Source organism: Oryza sativa, chromosome 12 (assembly GCF_034140825.1).
Source record: "Oryza sativa Japonica Group chromosome 12, ASM3414082v1".
Taxonomy (NCBI): Eukaryota; Viridiplantae; Streptophyta; class Magnoliopsida; order Poales; family Poaceae; genus Oryza; species Oryza sativa.
This window is the reverse complement of record NC_089046.1, coordinates 2,533,574-2,550,853: the sequence shown is the minus strand read 5'-3', so window position 1 is coordinate 2,550,853 and position 17,280 is coordinate 2,533,574. Positions and strand designations below refer to the sequence as shown.

Sequence of the window (17,280 nt, the reverse complement as noted above, 5' to 3'; positions counted from 1 at the left end):
GTTTGACCACTTATCTTATTTGAAATTTTTTTATGATTAGTAATTTTATTGTTATTAGATGATAAAAACATGATTAGTACTTTATGTGTAACTATTCTTTTTTACTTTTTCATAAATTTTTAAAAATAAAACGGACAATCAAACATTGGACATAGATACCAACGCTGCATTTATTTTGTGACGGATGTAGTACCTATTAATTTTGACTAACATCCACAAATGATTTGGATAAAATAGATAAAGCTAACTCCTTAGTCAAACAGAAGTCGCCATGTTAATGTATAATATTTTCTGCTGTGGGATCAAACAATATTGCCTTGCGCATCAAGCTTTCTTAGGGTGTACGACAAGGCAACATGTGGAATTAGACGGCTGGGCACTAAGGACAGCAGCAAAATCAATGTACGTTTATGGTAATCATGCATATTTATTGGGTTAATATAACCGGGTGAGAGATTAGATCCACTCCCTTTCAATAAAATATTTATGTATCGCTTCAGGCATTCACCTTGTTTTTAGAAACAAGATTCATTGTCTAGAGGTGGTGCATATCTGGCGGTCTGGCTAGCAAGCACTATGCCTATTTCGACATGTGATCGCAATAAAGAAATACTCCAATTTTAAAGTAAGATTATTATACTGTTACTTTTAACAGTCCAAATTATAACGATCCAAAAGTTAAGGCTGAACAATATAGAAAAAGATTTTCAAAAAAAAGTTAAATTAACTAAATTTGATAACTTTTAAAGTTCAAATAAATAACCATGCATGCTCTAAAATATGGAGTAGTTTGGTCGATATGACAAAATGGATGCAGATTAATTAGTATTGCCCACAGAGCACATGTGAAATCTTGGCTTGACCCAACTTAACATTGGTCTATGTATATTTTGTTTCAGCTACTTCTTCGCACTTTCTTCCCAAAGTATACTTAACACCTCTTAATTAATTACCACTAGATCCAAAGACCATATCAACACTTTTCATTTCTCAAGTCTTTTTCATTTTCTTTGTCCAGCTTTTTTTAATTAATGAAATAAACATCCTGGCATTTACTCAATAGAGCTACAACCAATTATTATAAAGTATTACTCTAACAAATAGTGTAGTTCAAATAGAATGAAACACACCCAACAAAATAAAAAAAACAAAACCAAGATAGGAGTACACATTTATTGAAATTTATCTGTAAATCACCATCCATAATTTACAAAGAGTTAACCGTCGTTTCAAGCCTACGACATGCAACCTTCATAAGCTCTCCATCATCTTCACACTTTTGCGCGAGCACTATAAATCTGCACTTCTGCAGAGTGCGCAACTAGTTTGGCCGCGGCGCCATGGCGAATTCTGGGAAGAAGCTCATGGACGGCGGCGGCGTCGCTTTCCAGACGCTTCCACGCGCCGCCGGCGACGATAATGCCGACGACGACTATGTCCGGCCGCCGCCGAGGCCGCTGGTGTCAACCGTGCACGACAAGCCGGCCACCCATCCTCAGCAGGTGCACATCTCCGTGGTGGGGGCGAACAGGATGAGGATTTGCTGGGTCACCGACGATGACGACGGCCGGAGCTCGCCGCCGTCCGTCGTGGAGTACGGCACGTCTCCGGGGGAGTACACGGCGTCGGCGACGGGCGACCACGCCACGTACAGCTACTCCGACTACAAGTCCGGCGCGATACACCACGTCACCATCGGCCCGCTCGAGCCGGCCACCACGTACTACTACCGCTGTGGCGCCGGCGAGGAGGAGGAGCTCAGCCTCAGGACTCCTCCGGCGAAGCTGCCCGTTGAGTTCGTCGTCATCGGCGACGTGGGGCAGACGGAGTGGACGGCGGCGACGCTGTCGCACATCGGCGAAAAGGATTACGACGTGGCGCTCGTCGCCGGCGACCTGTCGTACGCGGACGGGAAGCAGCCGCTGTGGGACTCGTTCGGGCGGCTGGTGCAGCCGCTGGCGAGCGCGCGGCCGTGGATGGTGACGGAGGGCAACCACGAGAAGGAGAAGACGCCGCCGCCGCCGCCCGTCGCCGGCGCCGGCGCCGGCGTGCGGCTGTCGCCGTCGCGGTTCGCGGCGTACAACGCGCGGTGGCGGATGCCGCGGGAGGAGAGCGGGTCGCCGTCGAGCCTCTACTACTCGTTCGACGCGGCGGGCGGCGCGGCGCACGTGGTTATGCTGGGGTCGTACGCCTACGTGGAGGAGCGCGGCTAGGGGACGGCGGAGAAGCGCGCGTGGCTGGAGCGCGACCTCGCCGGCGTGGACAGGCGGAGGACGCCGTGGGTGGTGGCGGTGGCGCACGGGCCGTGGTACAGCACCAACGGGGCGCACCAGGGCGAGGGCGAGCGGATGCGCCGCGCCATGGAGCCCCTCCTCTACGACGCCCGCGTCGACGTCGTCTTCTCCGCCCACGTCCACGCCTACGAGCGATTCGTATGTATCGTAAACTTAATCATCTCTCTAATTCACTCATTTTGACCTTTTCTCAATCAAACCTCTTTAAAATTTTCACTCATTTTGACAACTAAATTAGTTTTATATTTTTTGATATGTTTGTTTTGTGGCAAAAATATTGTTATATTTTTCTATAAACCTGATGAAACTTTAAAAATTTTGACAATAAAATTGAATTATAATACGAAACGGAAGAGTAATTAACTCATCATGCATCATACATAGCATTCAATTACTCTTAATTGATGTAATTAATCGTGGGATTATGATCGATTACAAGACGAGGATCTACGACAACGAAGCCAACAGCCAGGGCCCGATGTACATCACCATTGGCGACGGAGGCAACGTGGACGGACATTCTGACAAGTAGACAACAATGCATAATCTCAAATAATACTCCATAAATTATCTCAAAGAATTTAGTGCTGATATTATCTTGACGAATTGATTCTTGTTAGGTTCATCGAGGATCATGAGTTGGCACACCTGTCGGAGTTCAGGGAGATGAGCTTCGGGCATGGGCGTCTGAGGATCGTGAGCGAGACGAAGGCCATCTGGACATGGCACCGCAACGACGACCAGCATGCCACTGTTCGCGACGTCGTTGTGCTGGAGAGCATGGCTGGAGCTAAGACAAATTAACCTCCGCGGATCAACGAGCTGTATCAAAGATAATTAATTAATTACTCCACACGTTCAGGTTCTCGATGTGATGCTATGGTTTGATTAGGAGGAATAAAATGCGCCATGTTATCTGTGTCTCGAGTGTGCGTGATCAGTCACCAACTCATTATTATCTTTTGCTAGAAAGGAAAAAAAAATAATGATATATCATTACACAAGCGGTACTTAAACATGTAGTGAAGTTTTACTTAGGTCCACAAACTTGCAAAATACACATCGAGATCATTAAACTTGGTATATCATCCTGGTCCAAACTCTGGTTTGACCGTGGTCTTGCCTACGTGGCATACCACATGGACGATGACATTGCTAAATTTTCTTTTAAACTTTTTTTTCTCTCCATCTTTTCTATTTCTATTTTTATATAGTAGAATAGAAATAGAAAGAATAGAAAGTTTAGTGTCCACGTAGCATGCCACGTAGACAAGACCACTGTCAAACGAGGCTTTGGACCGAGATGATATATTAAACCAAGTTTAGTGATCTCTCGATGCGCATTTTGCAAGTTCGTGAAACTAATTGAAACCTCGTTAGAAGTTTAAGGACCGCTAGTGTAATTTACTATATATATATATAAATATATGTACGCGACCTTGATACATGGATTTAATTTGTCGAGTATAAATTGCTGCAGATTTTGCTGATGAATTTTTTTCTATGAATCGATGAAATTAAATCTCTGTCGAAAACGCATCTTATTTGTTGAGCACATTATCACCGAAAAAAGAAGTCGAAAATTTTGCCGCCAACGCACTAGTAAGCTTAAGTCCAGGTTCGTGGCTGTCGTGTGGGCCCTGTACTAGTTGGGCCTGAACTGTATTGTGGGCTTGTGGCTCACGTGCGGGTCCATGATTTGCCTGGGCCGGACAGCATTGAGACTGACAAGCGGGCCTACTACAGTTGGTCCGAATCATTCGTATCTGGCTTGTGATTGACACAGCCCATCATGATGTATATCTGTTGATATCGTAAATTCAGTCATTTTTGTGATGCAACTTACTTATCGTCGAAACAAGATTTCGGCAATACTAAAAGGGGTGCTATCAAGCTGAAAAAGTGGATGAGTTTAGAGACAAGGAATTTTATACAGGTTCAGGCCTTCTTAATCAAGAAGTAATACCCTACTCCTGTCCGGGGATTGATCCGCCGAGTGTATTATTGATCGTATGATCTGGGAGAAAATCGTGCCCCTAGAGGCACCCGGATCCCTCCTTATATAGGGGAAGGGGTCCGTATTACAAAGTACAGTCCATATCCCTAGCAAAATAGGTAGTTACAGATAAGATACAATCGTAACCGACTAGGATCCCGGTTATTTCCTTGACATACAAGTTTAGAACTTAACCCGGGTCCTTTTAAAGATATTTTATCTATACATGACACCCCCCGTGTAGGTATGGGGTATCCATAATCTCCGCAGTAGCCCCTGAGACCTTTACAGTCGACGAAATAGTCTTCTTTCGTAATCCAAAACGATAATCCGAGTACATCGACTTCTTCCGCCCTAATCTCCCGAGTACCAAAATCAAAGACTCTGAAGGTCTGAAAATAGAAAAAATCGGGTGCATCGACTAGATGCACCTAATTAGGTGTAGCCCCCGACTATGTGATTAATTAAAAACTAAACATATAGTCAAGGTGCAAATAACATCCAACCGAGTGGTTTTACAACCGAATTATCCAAAATATCATACAGCCAAGCTTATGCGACGTTTAATAAAACATCCAGCCGACTGCTTTAGCTTTAATATACCAAAAATGGAAATATAAAGAGGCCCGAGTAAAAAATACTCTAAGGGTCCATAAATCAACACATATGACAAGAATCCGAGTAAAAACTCTCAAAAATATCCATCAAATGTGGTATAAATATGATAGTATGACAATTGATGAGTCTAAATAGCCTAGGCTATGACTCACGCCATAATCGAAATAAGCATATAACATGTCGAGAAAATGACTGTTCAAAAACCAGTCATCTCAACAAAACCCAAACAGCCTTTGCAGCCTAAAAAGGCTTACAAAAGTAGTATAACACTTTTCCGTCGGGCACCTTTTTATTTGCATCGTAGTAATTCCAATAAATTATCTAACTGCGTCAAAAAGGATTTTTAAAAACATTGGGCCATACTGTTGTGAGCAAAAGTTGCCGAAGCAAAAAATGCCTAAGTCCCTAAGGAACTTAGCCACGCCGGTAACAAAATTGGGCTGAAGTACTGTTTTAGGCCTAGGCCCATTAGTACTCCCAATACCCTAATAACACCAAAAGCCAAACGTCACTTCGTCTTCCCCGCCGAAACTCTCGCCACTTGCCCCATTCTCTGCTACAGTGCAAAGCCGCACCGGCGAAGCTAGGGTTCACCGATTCGCTCCAACCCATCCTCCAAAATTCCACAAAAACCTCCCACGCAACTACCGCATCAATCTCGCATCCATTCCCAGCCACATCTCGGATCAAATCACACCATCCAGTTCGTACCCATGGCGGAAGAGAGAGAAAGCTTTGAAAGTCAGTGGGCGCCCTCCGATGTAACGGAGGAGAACCTGAAAGAGATGGTGGCGCACGGCATTCTTCTGGCAAAAGAGATCATCAGGTGGCGTCCAGCGTACGGTGAAATGTTTCTGATCCCCGACACACACGAGGTGGTGGTATTCTCCCATTTCTTTTATGGCGGGTTTTCTCTTCCGACCTCAAATTTCTTCCGGGGGATTTTGGAGTTTTATGGGGGATTTTGGAGTTTTATGGGATCAGTTTGCATCACCTAAACCCCAATTCCATAGTCCACATCGCCAATTTTATCCATGCTTGCGAAGCTTTTCTAGGGATTAGGCCGCATTTCGCTTTATTCCGCCGCATCTTCTTCCTCAAACCCTAGCCAATCAAAAGCAAACCATGCATAGTTGAGGGAGCCGGATTTCAATTGAGGGGAACCTTGAGCCAAAAATACTTCTCCATGCCTTTCAAAACTTGGAATAAGGGTTGGCATGCAAATTGGTTTTATGTGCAAAATCCTGAACCAGCTCTTCCTGAGTACTCTTGCCTTCCGCCAGTGTATCAAGATACTTGGAACTTACTTTCAATGAGAGATGAAGCTGCTCAAGCGCTTGCCTTGATGGATCGTATGCTGAAGCTGAAGGAGCAGGGTCTGCAAGGGGAACAAATCACCCGACATTTTATCAAGAGCCGGTTGGCCCCAATCAAGGAAAGATCTCGCATGGCCTTTGAATTCAACGGCAAGCATGACCCTAACCGTGAAGATCCAGAATCTCTCGAGTTCAAGATCATGAAGGAGAGAATGTACAAAATCTTCTCAAATGCCATCGTGGTCAGCTATTCACACTTACTGCCAGTCGTGCCATATAATGCCTTCAACCCTCCTCCACCGGTACGTATTATACACCTGAGCCTTTCTCAAAGCATGCTTTTATCTTCTGTAAGGTCGGCTAAAAACTTGTAATACCTTGCACAGGAATTCGCTTTGATGAAATCTGACCCTCCAATTGCTCAACGCCGCTCACCCCGTTGGAAGACTATCCAAGCCAGTGGAGGGCCGAAAATCCGGTCTGTTGATCAACCAGACACTTCGAAGTCGACTAACCAATCTGACTCTCGTAAGAGAAAATTGGTTGTGAGTGACGATGAGGGCGATGATGCTGAAAAGGCTGGCAGCAAAGGGGAGACTGGAAAACAGCCAAGGCAAGCTAACCCGAAGAAGAAAACATCCAGTCGTCCCATACCAAAAATCAGGAAGTCATCCAGGTACAAGTCATTTAGCAATTTCTCCTGTATCGCTAACCATTCACCATTGAAGTAGTACTGATAGCATATCTCAAATTTGTAGGAAGCCATCTAACATAGATCCTTCTGGAAAAGACCCCGAGCCGACTGACACGGTGACGGGTCCTTCAAAAGAAACCGGGCCGACCGCCGAAGATTGCCCGAGTGATAATCAACCAGCAACTGATAATGTAGAGACCAGCAACGAGCCCCCGACTGGAAATCAGTCGGCCGAAGCTGGAGTCGGTGTTAATCAGGAGCCCCCGACTGGAAACCAGCCGAGTATAGAACAAAATAATGATATCCCAGAAGTAGAGGCTCAAGCTAACAGCCCTCCTAAAAAGGATGCTAGCGCCGACCCAGGATCCAGCTCTCCTGTTAGGGTACAAGGGCCTGCTTGTCCCCGACCAGAAGTTATAACAGGTACACAACTCTCCGAAATCTGCTTTGATCCGACAAACTTCCTTCAATTATATCACCATTATTCATGAACGCATAAGGTCCGATGAACGGTGACGAAGAAGAGATCCTCCGGATACAATCGGCTGAAGATTCTCGCCCGCCCATATTAGTCAAGTGGTGGGATGACGAAATGCGGCCGCAGGGGATCGTAATAAATAAACAAAAAGAGGACGAGGAAGTATGTCTGCTAAAAAAGACACTCGACCAAGCTACTCGCCTTGTAAATGTAAGTCTCCCTATACACGGCTTCAATCATCCTGTCGGCCACTTTGCTTAGATACGGATAAAGTTGTGGTGCAGAGAATCCATCTCAGGAATGAGGCGAAGACCACAACTCTTGAAAAATTAGTTCCCCATCTTGGAAGCCTTGAAGCAACCAGAGACCAGCTGCATGAAGCCAAAGAGCTTGCTAGGAAGACTAAACATGACCTTAGAGATCGGATTGCCGAGCTTCAAGACTCCAACTTTGAGCTGAGCGGTTCATCAAAAGGTAAATATCGTCTTTGTCTGACTTGTTTCATGTTGCTGTCCATGTGCAACTGACCAATGAAAAGCAATACAGTGCAAGCTTCCAAGATATCCGAGCTGGAGAAGCGAATCCAAGCTCTGGAGAAAGACAAGGCCGAATTGGCAAAAAAGAGGGACTCGGCTCTAAAAGATGTCGAAGGTACTAGTAGTCGAAACTTCAAAAACCACTCTCATCTTCATGCCCAGTCGTTAATGTGAATTTATTTGCGCAGATCGCAAAATCAAATCCCAGGCTCAGTTCGACGTCTTAGTTAACAAAATCAAGAAGCTTGAAGGAGCCAGAGATGAAGTCGCCAATGTTGCTACGCCACTCGTCCAGGCAATGTTTTTCAATAACAACGGTCTGAGTTCACTTGATGCTGTCAAAAGCTTCGATAAGCTGAGAGCTGCTCCGGATACATATTTTAAGAACATCAAAGAAGCTGGGAGTATGGGAGCAGGCCTAGCGTTGGCGATGACCAAGTCCTTGTACCCGAGAATTGATATTGATGCTGTTGACGGCTTTGCAGACGGGACAAGTGAAGATGCCGCACTTGACCTCATCAGTGATGCGCAAAAAGCCGCTGACAAGATAGCCGCTGATGTAGTTGAAAGATTCCAGGACAACGATCTTAAGCCGACTGGGTCTGATAACTCTGATGATGAAAAAACTGAATCTAATTGATTGTGTATTCCGATGATAATGGTGATGATGATGATGGAGGCATAATTTGTACAATACTGATAAATTTATGCTGTGCTTGATGATTTAAACTTAGCTCCAGATTTCTTAAAAGTTATTGTCAAACCTTATTGAGCCTAGAACCCGCAAAAGTTTATTAAAAACTTTCAGTCCTCATTGGCTAAGCCAAAAAATGAAACAAGGCAATGATAAATCAAGTAAGCAAATTGAATTGATAAAAATCACACTCCATTATTATTATATTAGCCCCCGACTGGTAACTCAAGGAACAACTTGATGTTAGCACTCAAGGAGGGAGATACAAAAGTAATGCCTAAGTATAAAAACATCGAAGATGTTCAATATTCCAAGAGTTGTCGATATGAGTACCGTCTTCACGCTTGAGTCAGTAGGAACCTTGCCGGGTGACTTCAGAAATTATGAACGGTCCTTCCCACAAGGGAGATAACTTGTGCCGATCCCGTGTAGTTTGAATTTTTCTCAGAACCAGGTCGCCGACTAAAAAAGCTCGTGATCGAACATTGCGATTGTTATAACGGCGCATCCCTTGTAAGTACTGAGCCGACTAAATTAAGGCTGCTTCACGGGCTTCTTCCAGTCGGTTGAGATCATCTACTCGGTCTTCTCCGTAGCGCTCCTCTCTGAAGTTACGAAATCGTAGAGATTCAAATTCCACCTCACTTGGCAACATCGCTTCCGCTCCATAGACTAGGAAAAACGGCGACTGGCCCGTAGCCCGACTAGGAGTGGTGCGCAGGGACCAAAGTACAGACGGCAGCTGTTCTACCCACTGGCCGGCATAGGGATGCAGTCGGTCAAAAACTCGTGCTTTTATTTCTTGAAGTACCATACCATGGGCGCGTTCGACTTGTCCATTGCTCATGGGGTGCGCTACGGAGGCATAACAAATCTTGATGCCGAAGTCCTCATAGAAGTCTTTAAATACTCCTCTAGTGAATTGAGTGCCGTTATCAGTGATGATCCGATTGGGTACCCCAAACCGGTGCACAATGTTGATGAAGAAATCTCTAGCCTTGTCTGCCGTGATTGTAATGACCGGTTTAGCTTCGATCCACTTGGAAAATTTGTCAACAACTACAAAGAGATGAGTATAACCACCGACAGCCTTTTTAAACGGGCCAACCATGTCGAGCCCCCAAACCACTAACGGCCAAGACAACGGGATGGTTTGCAACTCCTAAGCCGGTAGATGAGTTTGTCGGGCGAAAAATTGACAACCCCCACATGTTTGCACAATTTTGTCAGCGTCGGACACAGCTGTGGGCCAGAAAAAACCCTGCCGATAAGCCTTGCCAACAATGGTTCGTGCAGCTGCGTGATTGCCACAGATGCCTGAATGTATATCCTTTAGCAATTGTCTTCCCTCCTCCAAAGACACACAGCGTTGCAGGATTCCTGACGGACTTTTCTTGTACAGCTCGGTCTCATGTATGACATAAAGTCTGCTGCGCCTGGAGATCCGCTCGGCTTCGTCTTTATCTTGAGGGAGTTCCTGTTTGGTCAAAAATCTTATGAGGGGCTCTCTCCAGTCAGCTTCAATCATGCTTACATCTTGAGTGTCCGTGGCCTCGATTATTTCTTTCCTTGGTACGGTTGGCTCATAAAGATGCTCAACGAACACGTAAGAAGGAGCTGCTTCTCGCTTTGAACCAAAATTAGCCAGTCTGTTGGCTGCCTCATTATTATGTCGAAGGACATGGGTTAGCTCAAGTCCATCGAATTTATCTTCTAACTTGCGTACCTCCTGCAGATAAGCGGTCATGTTATCATCAAGGTAGGACCACTCTTTCATGACCTGATTAACAACCAACTGAAAATCTCCACGACGGGATCTAGACCCATTAACTTGTTAGGGGTTGTTTTTACTCTTGCTTTCTTTCCTTAAATGAAATTGGCAGAGCTCCTGCCCTTTCCCCTAAAAAAAAGAATCTCCACGAACTATCAGACGCCGAATTCCCAAGGAGATCGCAATCCTTAGTCCATGAAGAAGCGCCTCATATTCCGCCATGTTATGTGACGCAGAAAAATGTATCCATAATACGTAGCTCAACCTCTCTCCAGTTGGGGAGATTAGAACAATCCCCGCTCCGGCGCCTGAAAGCCTCTTTGACCCATCAAAATGCATAGTCCAATACTCCATCTTCTCTGCAGGCATGTCTTCTTGGCACTCGGTCCACTCGGCGACGAAGTCGGCTAAAGCCTAGGACTTGATCGAAGTTTGCGGCTTGAAGGATATATCCAAAGACATCAACTCTAAGGCCCACTTTGCGATTCGCCCATTTGCTTCGCGATTATGAAGTATATCCCCGAGTGGAAACGATGTGACCACCGTGACCGAGTGACCTTGAAAATAGTGGGATAATTTTCTGACGGTGATTAGAACACCGTATAACAGCTTCTGAACTTGAGGATATCTTGTCTTGGAGTCGGCCAAAACCTCGCTAATGAAGTAAATTGGTCGTTGGACTTTTTGAACATGGCCTTCTTCTTCGCGCTCAACAACCAGGACTGTGCTTACAACCTGGGAAGTTGCCGACACGTATAACAACAGTGGCTCTTGCGGATGTGGTGAAGCTAAGACTGGTGGAGTAGTGAGAAGTTTTTTGAAGTCTTCAAAGGCTTTTTGTGCTTCGGGTCCCCACTGGAAATTATCGGTTTTCTTTAACAGCTTGAAGAAAGGCATCCCCCGCTCGCCGAGTTGTGAAACGAACCAGCTGAGCGCCGTCATGCAGCCAGTTAACTTTTGAACATCTTTCTGGGAGCTCGGTGGTTTCATGTTCAGGATGGCGTTGATTTTCTCCGGGTTGGCTTGTATGCCTCTATGGGACACCATAAATCCAAGCAGCTTCCCTGACGGTACTCCGAAGATGCACTTTTCAGGGTTTAATTTCATCCTGAAAGCACAGATGCTCGCAAAGGTCTCTTCTAGATCCGTAATCAAATCATCCTTCTGCTTGGTCTTGACGACTACGTCATCCACATAAGCTTCAACGTTGCGGCCGATCTGAGTTGAAAAACATCTCTGGATCATGCGTTGATAAGTTGCTCCTGCGTTCTTTAATCCAAAAGGCATGGTGATGTGGCAATAGGCCCCGAAGGGCGTGATGAATGAAGTCTTTAAGCAGTCAGATATCTTTAGTCGGATCTGATGATATCCTGAGTAGCAATCCAAAAAACTGAGTAGCTCGCAGTCGGCCGTTGAGTCAACTACCTGGTCAATGCGAGGTAACCCAAAGGGATATTTGGGACAAGACTTGTTGAGGTCGGTGTAATCAACACACATGCGCCATTGCCCCGTCTTCTTCCGAACCAGGACTGGGTTGGCCAGCCAGTCAGGGTGAAGGACTTCCTTGATGAAGCCTGCAGCTAATAGCTTGGTCAATTCCTCCTTGATCGCATCCTTCCTATCCTATGCGAAACGGCGGAGTCGTTGCTTGATTGGTTTAGCATCTTCCTTAACATGTAAAGAGTGCTCAATCACCTCTCTAGGAATACCAGGCATATCAGATGGTTTCCATGCAAAGATATCTTTATTATTTTGAAGAAAGGTGATGAACGCGCTTTCCTATTTACAATCTAACTCAGTGCCTATTATAGCAGTCTTAGTAGGATCAGAGGGATCTAGAGGAATCTTCTTGGTCTTGGCGTCGTTTTCTCCGCTCTTTGGCATCTTGGTTGCAGGCACTTCTCCTTCGCTTGCTGTGGACGCAGCCAGTCGGGTTTCTTCTCGGGCGAGCGTGATCTCACGGGTCTGGGCCATCTCGCAGCTTTCCTTGTCACACGTGACGGCTTGCTTGATGTCACTCCACAGGGATATGACTCCTCGAGGACCCGGCATCTTCATCATCATGTAGGTGTAGTGCGGGACGGCCATGAACTTGGCTAACGCCGGGCGTCCGAGTATGGCATAATACGCTGTCTCGAAATCAGCGACTTCGAAACAAATGTTCTCTGTGCGGAAGTTCTCTCGAGTGCCGAAAGTAACCGGAAGAGTGATCTGGCCGAGTGGTGTAGCAGATAGCCCGAGGATGACTCCGTGAAAGGGCGCATTACTCGGCTTTAATTCCGTGCGAGGGATCTGCATGTCGTCTAGAGTCTTGGTGAAAAGAATGTTGAGTGCATTGCCACCATCAATGAGGGATCGGCGAAGCTTGACGTTGCGATCCATTGGGTGTAGTACCTGGGGGTACCGCCCTGGGTGGACCACTCGGTCAGGATGATCCGAGCGGTCAAACTTAATTGTTGTCTCTGACCACTGAAGATATTGGGGCGTGTTAGGCTGAACAGCATTGATCTCCCGTTCGATCAGCTTTTGCTTTCTCTTGGATTCATAAGCCAGGGGTCCGCCAAAGATGTGGTTGAGTTCCTTGCGATGATCTTGAAAATCAGTCGGGGCATCATCTTCATCATCCTTCTTCTTTGACGTGCCTTGATCTCCGTCAGTGGTCTTGCATGCGTTCTTGGCGTATTGTTCTGCAAACTGTTTGTAAACGAAGCAATCTTTGGCTGCATGATTGGAATTTGGATGATGCGGACTTTGGGAGTTCATGATCTTGTCGAAGGTATTGACGCACGAACGTTGTCGGGAGGATGGTATAGTGGTTGCCACAAGTTCCTCAGGCTTACGCTTGCGATCCTTGTGATTGGTACTTCCACTCCCTCCCGTGGTCGGCGTATCTTTCTTCGGCTTCCAAGTGGTGCCCGACTGCTTAGATGCGGTGACGGCATCTTCGGCTTTTGCATACTCATTGGCTTTTTCGAACATCTGCTTGACCGTCCTGGGAGGCTTGCGTCCAAACTTGCCGACTAAGAGCTTGTGGCGAATGCCCTTGGTGAAGGCAGCGATGATGACGTTGTTGGTGATGTCGGAGATCTTGTTGTGTTGCTCGGAAAAGCGTCGGATGTAATCTCGAAGGGATTCTCTAGACTTCTGAACAACGTTGTAGAGGTCAAACTGTGTACCAGGGCGTTCAAAGATACCCTAGAAGTTGGCGATGAAGTGGTCGCGAAGTTCCGCCTAAGATCCGATTGTGCCACGGGGTAACCCGTGAAGCCAGCACCGGGCAGAGTCCGCTAGGGCCACAGGCAAATAGTTTGCCATGGCTTTGCTGTCTCCTCCTACTGCGTGAATTGCGAGACCGTAGATGGTGAGCCAAGACTCCGGGTTAGTGGTGCCGTCATACTTCTCGATTCCAGTCGGCTTGAAGCTGGCAGGCCAATCCACTCGACGTAGGTCGCTTGTGAAGGCAGCAACTCCATCCACGTCGTTGTCGTAGCGATCTGGTGAATGGTGGGGAACGTAGCCTCTTGCCGCGCGGCGCTGGTTGATAGTATCGCGAAGATCGACAGGGCGCCTGCAATGTGGGGAGCGAGGTCGTTCAACTCGACGCTCCCTGTGTCGTTCGGGAGGCGAGTGGACAGATCACTCGTTGTGACCCCTACTCCTGCGACTGGATCCCGCGCCGATGACGCTGAGGCTTGGTTGGTGATAGTCTTGAGATCGAAGAGGGGGAACTCGGCTGCTAGTCGGCGTGCGGACGCTTGCAGAGTTAACCGGGACCGAGGCGGCAATCATGGTCTTGGTCTGGTTCAAGATGTTGACGACGTGATTGGCTTGATTGAGTGCGTCTTCCTTGAGGAGGGTGTCGAGGAGGGTGATCACTGCAACCGCGTTCTGTTGAGGGGTGCGAAAAACCGCCGTTCCCTCGATGTCTTGCTGCCCGATAAGTTCTCGTGCTCATCGCCCGGCATCCAAGGCGCGCTGTCGCCGGTCCTCAGCCTCTTTTGCAGCCCGTTCGCGCTCCTGTTGCTCACGCTGTAACCGTTCTCGCTCTTGTGCTTGGCGCTCCTCTTCCAGTCGACGTCGTTCGGCTTCTTGTTGCATGCGTTGTTCTTCCGCTTCTCGGGCTTTACGTTGTTCTTCCGTCTCGTTGTCAGCCATGAAGATGCCGAAGTAGAGAGGCGTGTAGCTATCTTCAAAAATCTTCGTCGAAGTCGTCGAGGTTGCGGTAGTCGTAGCGGTAGCCGAAGTTGTCGTACTCAATGATCTCCGTTGGCCGTGAGTCGACGCCGGGGGAGCTGAGGTAGCCATCCAGTTGTTCCGTTGAAACCATGTCGAGAGGCTGGAGTATGACGCCGACTTCCCTGGAGCTAGGCTGGGTTGGGGCCGAGGCCGGATCCCGCCTAGACCTACGGGGAGAAGACGCCCTTGTGGTGAAGACAGCAGCCAAATCATCAGGGAGTTTCATCAGGATTAGCAGATAGGCCCCATCGTCTTGATCGGGTCGTGTTGTAGTAGATTGGATCTCGTCCGAGTGGTTTGAAGCCAACTCGGTGGAGATGATCTTGGGGTAGATCTCGGCCGAGTTCGGGATACCGAATGGAGCGGAGATCTGGCCTCTTCCCGACTAGTTCGAATCTGAGTCGAGGAGAGAAATCTTGCCGAAGTCGTTGGTGATGAAGTCGAGGCTGCCGAACCGGAACGCCTGCCCGGGAGGGAAGACGAAGTCGTCGATGCCGGAGACGAAACCTATTGCACTAGTAGGCGAAGAACTTGACGCTACCCCTACTTCGCGCATCAACTGTCGAAACAAGATTTCGGCAATACTAAAAGGGGGTGGCTATCAAGCTGGAAAAGTGGATGGGTTTAGAGACAAGGAATTTTATACAGGTTCAGGCCTTCTTAATCAAGAAGTAATACCCTACTCCTGTCTGGGGATTGATCCGCCGAGTGTATTATTGATCGTATGATCTGGGAGAAAATCGTGCCCCTAGAGGCACCCGGATCCCTCCTTATATAGGGAAAGGGATCCGTATTACAAAGTACAGTCCATATCCCTAGCAAAATAGGTAGTTACAGATAAGATACAATCGTAACCGACTAGGATCCCGGGTATTTCCTTGACATACAAGTTTAGAACTTAACCCGGGTCCTTTTAAAGATATTTTATCTATATATGACACCCCATACCCAGTCGGACTATACATGCCGTGTAGGTATGGGGTATACATAATCTCCACACTTATCTGCTTGAATCTTTGGAACAGAGACATTACATTTTTGTGATGCTAAATTAAGGTGTTGCAGCATGATCGAGCTAGATTACATCACTGAGATGAAGACGGTCAACGTCGCCGTCGAGAGGGCGTTCGACGTCGAGGTCGTCGGCGAGAATGGCCGGAGCGGCAGCGCCGCCACCGCGCCAAGATTCGTGCCGGGGCTCACCGCGTCCATCAGCGGTGGGCTCCCAGTGAAGATCAGACGCGTTTAGACTTGCACACAGCTACACTACAATAGCAACCCTAAAAGTCTTTTTATATAAGTATTGCATTTAATATGCGTTGCCTATGTTGCCGTTGCTAGGATCAATTACAACACATACACAACCGTTGGTAATAAGTGGGAATAACCGTTGCTACTTAGCAACAATTTTAATAGGTTTCAACAATATCTATATATGTTGTTACTGTGAGAGATGAATAGTTTTATATAATCTTAGCAATAAATATAATAAAGTTGCTCTAACACGTACAAATATTGTAATTTGAGCTATCCCCTGTAGGTGGCCTTTGACCAATTATTTTGTTGGGCAAGAGACCCATGAACTCAAAGCATGCATAAGTGACAATAGCCCAATCAATCATGATAATTAATTTTAAATTAAAGATAGTATTTTGCATTACATAGACAATCATCAACATAATTCATGTCATTAAACCTTGTTCAGAACATTAATGAAGAAAATAGAATCTAAAATATATACATAAAACACATCTTGTTGCCACCATTCTCCACCTTGCAGCCATCATCATGGCGTGACATGTACAGGTGACCTAATTAATTACGTACTGGCAGTCACGAAATTTCCCCCACATCATCATCCATTTATCTTGTCAACATATAATAGCGAAAAAAGTTATAAGCATTGATGTGCATCTTGCATGAAAGTGTGTCTTTGTGTGACTGTGAGTCACCATTATCCTTTTTCTAAAACAAATGATATACTGGTGTCTTTGAGCTGAGATCAACCAAGAGGCTACTAGCTTAGCTAGAGAGAATGTTTGATTTGCTCCACACTTCTGAGTTCTGAGTGGATAGGAAGTCTCTTTTTGTATGATCCATTGCCTTTTGCTATTCAATAATTGGTTGATTGTACCATCCGAAAATCAAGTGGCGAATGGATTTCATTTGTCGAGTATAAATTTCTGCAGATTTTGCTGATGAATTTTTTCTATGAATCGATCAAATTAAAACTCTGTCGAAAACGCATCTTATTTGTTGAGCAGTGAGCACTACACATTGTCGCCAAAAAAAGAAGTCGAAAATTTTGCCGCCAACGCACTAGTAAAGCTTAAGGCCAGGTTCGTGGCTGTCGTGTGGACCCTGTATTAGTTGGGCCTCAACAGTATTGTGGGCTTGTGGCCTACGTGCGGGTCCATGATTTGCCTGGGCCGGACAGCATTGAGACTGACAAGCGGGCCTACTACAGTTGATCCGAATCATTCGTATCTGGCTTGTGATTGACACAGCCCATCATGATCTATATCAACAGTATCGTAAATTCAGCCATTTTTGTGATGCAACTTACTTATCTGCATGAATCTTTGGAACAGAGACATTACATTTTTGTGATGCTAAATTAAGGTGTTTCAGCATGATCGAGCACGAG

The 17,280-nt window shown here is 46.4% G+C and overlaps 2 protein-coding genes across 2 annotated transcripts; both read left to right on the top strand.

The window, feature by feature from the left end:
- The first annotated feature begins 1,329 nt into the window (after nt 1-1,329).
- LOC9267623 (purple acid phosphatase 22) lies at nt 1,330-3,218 on the top strand. Its single transcript, XM_026021979.2, has 3 exons — nt 1,330-2,432; nt 2,734-2,822; nt 2,915-3,218. The coding sequence occupies exon 1, from the start codon at nt 1,341-1,343 to the stop codon at nt 2,211-2,213; it is 873 nt and encodes a 290-aa protein (XP_025877764.1). The 5' UTR covers nt 1,330-1,340; the 3' UTR covers nt 2,214-2,432; nt 2,734-2,822; nt 2,915-3,218.
- Nucleotides 2,349-3,098, top strand: LOC136354756 (purple acid phosphatase 22-like). Its single transcript, XM_066306416.1, has 3 exons — nt 2,349-2,432; nt 2,734-2,822; nt 2,915-3,098. Exons 1-3 carry the CDS (start codon nt 2,349-2,351, stop codon nt 3,096-3,098), a joined length of 357 nt encoding a protein of 118 aa, XP_066162513.1.
- Nucleotides 3,219-17,280: the final 14,062 nt, after the last annotated feature.